Source organism: Xiphophorus couchianus, chromosome 8, assembly GCF_001444195.1.
Source record: "Xiphophorus couchianus chromosome 8, X_couchianus-1.0, whole genome shotgun sequence".
In the NCBI taxonomy this organism is placed as follows: domain Eukaryota; kingdom Metazoa; phylum Chordata; class Actinopteri; order Cyprinodontiformes; family Poeciliidae; genus Xiphophorus; species Xiphophorus couchianus.
The window spans coordinates 4,865,031-4,874,129 of record NC_040235.1 but is presented as its reverse complement, the minus strand read 5'-3'; the positions used below and the strand labels follow the sequence as shown (position 1 = coordinate 4,874,129).

General features: G+C 41.1%; 1 protein-coding gene across 2 annotated transcripts in view; it reads right to left on the bottom strand.

Moving 5' to 3' along the window:
• Positions 1–1,005: 1,005 nt before the first annotated feature.
• The window catches only part of tgfbr1b (transforming growth factor, beta receptor 1 b), a 34,091-nt gene continuing 25,997 nt past the window's right edge, over positions 1,006–9,099 (bottom strand). For both annotated transcript variants that reach the window (XM_028025884.1, XM_028025885.1), the window contains exons 7-9: positions 4,615–4,739; positions 4,365–4,495; positions 1,006–1,918 (exon numbers count right to left, since the gene is read on the bottom strand). In XM_028025884.1, coding sequence (XP_027881685.1) covers positions 1,793–1,918; positions 4,365–4,495; positions 4,615–4,739 — 382 coding nt within the window. In that variant the 3' untranslated portion in view covers positions 1,006–1,792. The remainder of the gene's footprint in view (positions 1,919–4,364; positions 4,496–4,614; positions 4,740–9,099) is intronic.

Genomic DNA, 9,099 nt, shown 5'->3' with positions numbered 1-9,099 from the left:
ATCTAACACTAAAAGAGATTATAGTATCAAACACACCCCTAACATCCATCCTTTGTTTACTCTTCATTCAAATGAAAGGAAGTGTATCAAAGCTCAGGATGTTGGCTTCTAAGTGTACAGTGATCCCTTGTTTTTCGCGGGGGTTACGTTCCAAAAAGAACCCGTGATAAGCGAAATCCGCGTAGTAGGAACCTTTATTTTTTTAACAATTATTATACAATGAAATACTCCATAATACATTTAAAACAAAGAACAAAACCTTTTTTACAGGGCCAAGCATTTTTTAACAAATAAAAGTACTGTATAAACGTTTTTCTTTTTTTTTTAATAAATAACTACTATACTGAAAAATAATCCTTTTAATCATCAATACGAAGTGAAGGCTTCAAATTGCGGAGATCAGCACCGCCCCACCGCGACCTGAGTCATTGGATTAGAACGGGAAAAAAATTATTATGAAAAAAAATACAAAGTACAGTGGGACAAATAGTGACTCACATGTATTTCATTGCTCTTCTAACTGAGCCGCTGCATCCTGACTCCGCTCTGTAGCGTTTTTTTTCTTTTTTCTTCTAAAACCCGCGGTGCAGGTGTGTTTTTTTTGAGAGAAGAACATAGTTATCGGTAGCTGTTGTCGCTCTTTTTTCTTCTGGGCAAAATAATTCTTATAAACCGACATGCCACCATCGATTATGTTAAATCTGGCAAGCTGTATTACGTACGTGTACATATTAATTCACAACCTTTTTGACACACAGGTTGAGAAGAAGCGGAGAGACTGTTTAGCCAATCAGAATGCAGAACACAAAGCACGATGCAAATCCACGAAACAGCGAGAACGTGAAAGATGAACCGCGAAATAGCGAGGGTTCACTGTAGCCAACAACCTGCACTTAGGATGTTGCAGGATGTTGTTTGCAGTAAATAAGTTTGTTTACTGCAATAAACTACTATTTATTGCAGTAGTTTATCTGCAATAAATAAAACAATCTAATCTATTGATCAGAGTTGATTGGGTATTTTCAATGTCTGGCTCTTTGACTGGAACATGTGTAATCAAGCTGACCCAAACAGCTGCTGTTCATTCCATTCTTCCCATGATGCATATCATGCATCAAAGCATCATGGCATGGTATGCATCATGGGTCATCATCTGTTTCTCCAGATGATGACCCAGTCATGACCCAGGCACCTTGAGGAACTCCGCCAGTTTGGACACAGGTGCTGTCTGGCTCATTGAGTAAAATAATGCGACATTTCCTGTCCTGTAATGCATCTCAGTGGCCACACAGAGTAGTCCGTGGAGCAGCTGTCACATCCCTTACAAGCTGATGACACTCTAGGCTTCTTGAGAGTTGCTATAGCAACGATATGACACAAGGTCAGTGTCCCAATAAAAAGCACATTCAATGCTACTTAGAAAATCACAAGTTCTTTCCCTAACATCTTCAGAGCTGCAGCCTTACTGAGGGGAAAGGTTTGGATTGTTTAAAGAAAGGTTTATGGTGATGATTGAAGAGGATGCTCTAATGAAACGTCAGTGATAGAAGGCTTCCTTACACATCTCTACCATCCCCCCAGGCACAGACCTCCTCCATCAGATGTCTCCACTAGACATCAACGCACCTGCCCAGCAGGAGACCAGCCTCCTCAGGCGGTGAGTGAGACACAAAATGTCCTCAGCTTCCCTTCAGGACAGGCTGAGGGCTCGTCAGGACACAGATGTGTAATGCTAATGGTATAGATCCCAGTCAGAGATGTGTGTGTGAGTGTGTGTGTTTGGGAGCTGGGTCTACATCTTGATTCCCTCCTGCTGGCTGAGCTGAGACAGTGTCTTCTTGATCCGTAGCGCGGTGAGCCGGGCGGCACCGTTGGCGTACCAACACTCCCTCATGATCTTAGCCATGACCCGCAGAGCCTGCACACAGGTAGAGACACACATCAGCAGCTTGTCCCTCTCCTCACACACACTGAACCTGCTCGGGTTGCTTCCAGGGACCAGAGGGAGGCTAAGGGTGCAGCGACACCCTGAAGGCTTCCACATACACACACTCCAACAACACACCATCAGCTGCTCTACCAGAGGTGGAAATTGGCACCTGCCAGCGGCCAAATACAGGTAAATGTAATATTGTTGTAGTGCACACATTTTCCCTTCTGTGCAGCATCCAGGTCTGTTTACCAGTTCTGAGACTCAACCAAAACCCCTGAGTGTCATCACCTTGAGAAATGAGATTTGGTTCAGTATAAACCAGGTTTTAATGTTGAAAATGATCAAATGTTAAAGTCATATGAATAGAACAGATACAGAGTGACATTCAGCATCCAGCGCTGGGCTTCATTCAGCTCACCTTAGGGTGACACGGAGTGAAGTAAAGATTGTAGCGACTTCTGCTTTTATCTTCTCCTCATTCTGCTACCTCTCTAAGGAGTGTTGGTCTGATTTACCAGCTTTTGTTTATGTGTGACTATCGCCAGTCTTACATGTTATGGTTATGTAATCGTGCAGCAGTGTGCATGTAAGCAGATAAATGAGACAGAGGAAGGACACAGAGTCATTTATCCATAACAGTCTGAGATGTGCAGATTGTGGAAGCGGTCGGGGTACAGTGAGGTCATCATCTGCTGGGAGCAGCTAGCACCACATGGATTCAGCATCTCTACTCAGCTGCACTGTGCTTTCAAATAACATTCAAACATCTGCCCACAATCATCAGCAGCCTGGATCAATCATAGAGGCCGGGTGGAGAAGGTTGTCATGTCTACTAGACATTTTGTGGAGTACAGTTTTCCTGAGCCTATTGTTAGCTTCCTGTTAGCTGACCTGAGTGGAACGTGGTGTGGTCAGCCTCAAGTTTAGTGTGCTTTGTGCCCAGAGATTATGTTCTTAAAATCTTGGTTGTAAGGAGTGAACATTTGAGTTCCTGTTGCCTTTTAATCTTGGCCACATGAACGAAGCCTGAAGTCCACCCAGCTGCTGACAAGACATTCTCTCTGGTAACTCCTGGTTATGATGTTTCTGCACTGGATCATTTCTGATGGACTCAGACAAACCTGTCTGGTATCAACAGTCACCATGTCACTCTGATGCTTGCTTTGAGTAATCTTTTTTTTTTTTTTCTTCCATTTTTTTCTCCGAAGAGTTTTTGCGGCGCTAGTGGCTCGTATTTTTTCTACAGTAGGCAGACAGGAAGGAGGGTGAGGAGAGGGGGGAAGACATGCGGTAAAGGTCGTCGGGACCGGGAGTCGAACCCGTGACGTCCGCGTCGAGGACTAAGGCCTCCAAACGTGGGGCGTGCTAACCCCCTGCGCCACCACAGCACGCCCCTGCTTTGAGTAATCTTAATTAGTCACTACAATCTTACATTTCTCACCTTTCAAGTTGAGAATTGCGAAAACACAGAAATTATTATAATGAGCCAGTGTTTTCCATTTTGCTGTTTATTTGTTACTTTGGTTTAGAATACAGCTGTGGTTGGAGGCTTTGACGTTTGTCATATTTGTACTGTAAGGTCAGGTTTGAATGATTGCCAATCAATATCATCAATGCTTATTTTGCTACCATGTTTTGGTGCAACAAATACATCAGTGACCTTTCACTGACCTGTTCTGTTTACCAGAAACAACAAGCTCCTGTTAGAATTTTAAGCAGTAATTTAAAAAGAGTTTAATAAACGGTTGATCTTTCCTCTAACAAACAGATCATTTGTTAAAAATAAGCTCTGTAAGCCCAGACATCCCAACGATCTGCTGAAAACTGGTCCAGCAATCAGACCAGAGCTGGGGATATAAACAGCAGCTGCTTTCTCTGAGTCAGAGTGTGTGTGTGTGTGTGTGTCAGACTGTCTACTGAGACCATAGTACTACATCCGAGGGCTTCCTTCAGTCCTCATTAACACAGTCTCCATCCATTAGCCACGTTAGAGTCAACAGGCATAACAACACCCACACAACATCTTCACACTTCTACTGCCGGATAACGCATAGATAGATGGAACTGTGGAGCTCTTCTCCTCACAGTTACATATTTTCAGCCATTAATTGAATATAGCTGTTGGATATAAGGGAGCAAAGAAGAAAGGAGAGAAATGTAACCGCTCTGCAAATGGAATGACTAAATTCTGTTGCAGTTTAGGATTTAAAATAGTAATGCGTTAGATTACTCATTACTGAAAAAAGTGATCTGATTGACATCACTGATCACAACATATTTCAAATGAACACAACAGAAACCTGAAAGTCATGTGACAGTTAATCATGGTAGTGTGGTGGTGCGAGGCTGTGTTCCAGCAGAAGTCCAGCACATCACTGGTTCTGGTTCTGTTCAGAAAGCAGTGATTCAGACTCAGCCCCCTCCAGCCTACCTCACAGCTCTGCCAGCGGTTGGGAATATTTGGTCGAAGTTTCTGCTCGCAGACCACCTTTTTCATTTCCTCCACTGATGGATCTGACTGGACCAGGTCATAGTAGGGTAGCTGGTAGTCCTCATGAATGCCTGACAAAAAAAAAAGCATGGAGTCAAAATAATTAGCAATATTCATTCCTGTATCCAAATCTTTCTAAACTTTGAGCGTTTGGGTCCGCTGTAACCAGAATTTTTGGTGCAGTCCTCACCTCCCACAGAGCAGCGGCTGGCAATCTCCCAGAACACCAGGCCCATGGCGTAGATATCGGCCCGTTTGAACGACTCAAAGTGCTTCATGTTGATGGAGTCATCCAGCACCTCTGGAGCCATGTATCTGACAGGGAGCAACATGGACCGTTACCCAACACATTCCTCAGCATGGAATCAGGATACATTTCATACACAATCACCAGATAGTGACTGGTGTCAGTACTTCATTCATCCATAATGCTGCAACCCATAAAGCCAAATATCTGACATATTTCAGCCTGTGTACATTCTGACTGGATGCTTCTCACTTTTAACATTCTAGTAGTGAATGTATTTTAACCAGATTGGACTAGAACTGAATAAATGTCTTCTCTGCAACAGAAACCATGTCCATGAAACACCCGCTGAAGCTCCTGGTTGCTTTAATGTACAGTAATGTTTGGTTACAAACACACTCCGTACTTGGAGTAAACATCTTTCATTCTCAGCCTAAGAAAGGAAACCATTTCAAGACAGCAAATGCCTGCGTTTGGAAAGGATTTGCTGTGAAGTAAATACTCCGGCACAGAGCACACTAGTCATCAGAACTGCTCTTGTTCTTACAGGGCCATGTTTGCACATCATCAAGCGAAGCCAGCAGGAAAGAAGCTAGAGAGCATTCTACCGTTAATAATGTGAACACTGCAACTCTGCAGCTAGAAGCCGTGATTCAGCTCTTTCTGTCATTAAATCATTAAAACAGTATTAGAGTGCTGCTGTTAACTAACAGCTTCCTCCACGTCTGGCTGGATACATGCGCTACTGGCTCAATACCAAAAACATCAACATAGACTGAAACTAGTTCACTAAATGTTTGTTAGATGAAACTAAAGACAATATATATATATATATATATATATATATATATATATATATATATATATATATATAAACACACACACACACACACTTTTAATTTTTGTGTGGTTTCTCCCTTTGAGGAGATATTTCATAAAACAGACGACTGTAACGCAGCTAATTTGGGACTAGCACTCTGGTTTTGGGAGAAGAGGTTATAATCAGGTCAGAGTTATCTAGTCGCGGACCGGCCCTTTTCTATTATTTTTAATAATTCTTTTGAATAAAAAAGATCAAGTCCAGAGATAGTGGTGGTGCTTTTTAATCTCTTCTCAGTATGATCAGGCAAACTTTATCAGATAAAATTTTTTGACCTTTTATTCCATTCCAATTTATTAAATGTGTGATGCGTAACTGCAGCATAGTTTTTCCTGTCAGTCTGAGTCAAATTAAGGAGGGAAGTAAGTAATTAAGTAAACTTTATTTATATAGCACCTTTCCCAGTCAAAGTGCTGCACAGTAAGAAGTAGTAAAAAAAACAGTAAAAGCAATTAAACAGGCAGATTTTAATTTTTGTTTCATCAAACACATACACTGCCTACACGAAGAAAAGAAAGTTAACACCAAAAGCAAACAGATTACAAACGCTAATGTTCTGTTGGACTGCCTTTAGCTTCGATTAAGACACTCATTTGCTGTGGAAATGGTTCAATAAGCTTCTACAAAGTTACAAGATTTATTTCCATCTAGTGCTGCAGCCATTTTTCAGAGGGTGAGACGGCAGAGGGCACAGTGCAGCCTGAGAACGGCCCACCATGAAAAGATGAATGTCCCGTTGGGAGGTGAAAACAGAAAGACCCTCACCTGCTCTGCTATCAAGCATAAATTAGAATGTTAGCTAACTTCATCTGAGAGCAGCACACCCTGCACAACACATGTTCAGTTACATTCTTCTGTCACTTACTGACATTTATCATCTGCATTATAACTTGGCAACAGATGAGACAGTAGGTATTCTTAACAAATGTAATAATGATTACAAAACAACAGAATGAAATCAACAGACAGATAAAGGCAAAAGAAAATAAATACAAAACATACCATTAAATCCCCCCTGAGTTAAGGTGGTCCACACATTCTTAAGCACCATGGTATTTTAGACCGACCCAAGAGAACACACAAGTGCAAAAGGGCAATCCTGTAATTGTGTCACTGAAATAATAACGGTATGACAGAGCTCCACCTTATATTAACAACTGTTATTTGAAGCCTTAAGGAATATGTGATTTCTTCCATCAAATGAATGTCCCAAACTTTTTGTATCCATGTGTGTAGGAGGTCCTGGCTTCAGCCATCTCATAGTTATACATTTCAATGCTGCTGTGAGCAAGATTCTTAGAAGAATCTATCATCCTTCCTGTATTCCATTGGGTATTACTCCCAAAATTGCCACCAAGGGGTTTTTTGGAACATTTCTTCTGAAAATTACCTCGAGAGCTTCAAAAATGTCCTCCCAGAATACACTTAGTTTAGGACAAGCCCAAAAGATATGCGTATGATTTGCATTCTGCGTCCCGCAGTTTCTCCAGCATGGACTGGGTTGTGTTGGATTCATTTTACTGGTTATTGCTGGCATTCTGAAAAACAGGACTATTACCGTATTTTCCACACTATAAAGCGCACCGCATTATAAGGCGCACCTTCAATGAATGGCCTATTTCAAAACTTTTTTCATATATAAGGCGCACCGCATTATAAGGCGCATAGTATAGACGCTACAGTAGAGGCTGGGGTTACGTTATGCATCCATTAGATGGGACTGCACTAAAGGGAATGTCAACAAAACAGTCAGATAGGTCAGTCAAACTTTATTAATAAATTACAAACCAGCGTTCTGAAATCTCCGTTCATTCCCAAAATGAATAAATAGCTGTTTTATTATTTTCCCCGAGGTAAATTAAGTGATGTGGTATTTTCGTGACACAGTTTATCTTTTAACAACAGCAAGGTGTAACATATAGTGGAGGGGAACTTTTCCTTGATTCAATAAACACGTAAAAAAACAGTCTGATACTGTTACGGTAAATCAAACGTTAGTGCAATCACAATATATATCCACTTCTGCACCATTGATTCGTTCATGTTAAATTCTCTCGCTGCTGCTCTATTCCCGTGTTCTACTGCATGACTGATCGCCTTGAGCTTAAACTCTGCGTCTCTTAATAGGAGCCATTTTGGGGTCTTTACACAAAACCCAGCGTGCACCGCGCGCTTCTTCTTCTACGGGGGAAAACGAAGTCGGCGGCTGCTTACCGTAGTTGCGAGACCTGTTGTGGCTCAATATTGGTCCATATATAAGGCGCACCGGATTATAAGGCACACTCTCGGCTTTTGAAAAAATTGAAGGTTTTTTGGTGCGCCTTATAGTGGGAAAACACGGTACTTTCCATTTGAATTCTCTCCATGTATTAGAATTTGCTGTTAATTGTGCTTCAGTACATATTTCTTCCCATGTGTCCCCTGCTACTGACTCCTGCAATTCTGTCTCCCATTTATGCTTTATGTTTGTGGAATCGTGCACATTTATGGACAGAAACAGGTCATATATTTTACTAATTACGCTATTATTTTCCTTTCCCCTTTGTATGTCCATTAGGAAATTTTCTATAGGTGTAGATTCAAGAAGTTTAGTCCAATTGTTGTGTGTCGTCACAAAGGTTCTAATTTGTAAGTATCTCTAGAAGTCCGTCTTAGGGAGGCCAAATTCACTTTTTATCTGCTCAAAGGTTTTGAAATTTCCCTTACTAATTAATTGGTGGATTTGAGATAGTCCATAATTAGACCAGTTTTTGAACCCAGAATCTAAATTGTTCGGTGTAAATGTCTTCATATATCCTATATTTGATAAAAGTGAAATCTGTTTTGATAATTTAAAAGCCGATTGTATTTTGTTCCAAACTTTGAGGTTGTTTTTTGTCCAGATTGTCATTTCCTTTGCAGGAGCATCTAAGAAAGGTAATGTTTGTAGTGGTATTGAGCACCTGCTTTTCTCTATTTCCAGGCAACGAGTATCTGCAATATTTTGTAGCCATACTAATAAGGGTTTAAGTTGTGCAGCCCAGTAATAATATTTTAAGTTTGGGAGTTTGAGGCCCCCTTTGGGGTTAGGTAACTGCAGGGTTTTCAATCTGATTCTAGGTCGTTTTTTGCCAAGTGAATCTAGGTATCATTTTATCTAAAGTGTCAAAAGTAGATTTGGGACTCTCCACCGGTGGCATCTGGAATAGATAGAGTAGTCTTGGTAAAACGTTCATACGGATACTTTCAACACGACCTATCAGAGAGATAGGGAGTGTATCCCAATGCTCCAGGTCATTTTTAATGACTCGTAGAAGTTTGCTATAGTTTGCCTCATAGAGGTCACATAGAAGTGGAGGTATTTGAATACCCAGATATTTGATACCGTTCTTGGGCCACTTAAAGCCACTCTGTACTTTTATGAAGTCTGAAATTGTGCCATTTATATCCATAGCTTCCGTCATTTCTATGTTGATTTTGTAGCCTGAGTAAAATCCATATTGAGAGATGAGCTCTTTCACGTGGGGGATTGTTTATTTAGGTTCCGTCAAATACAATAATACATCATC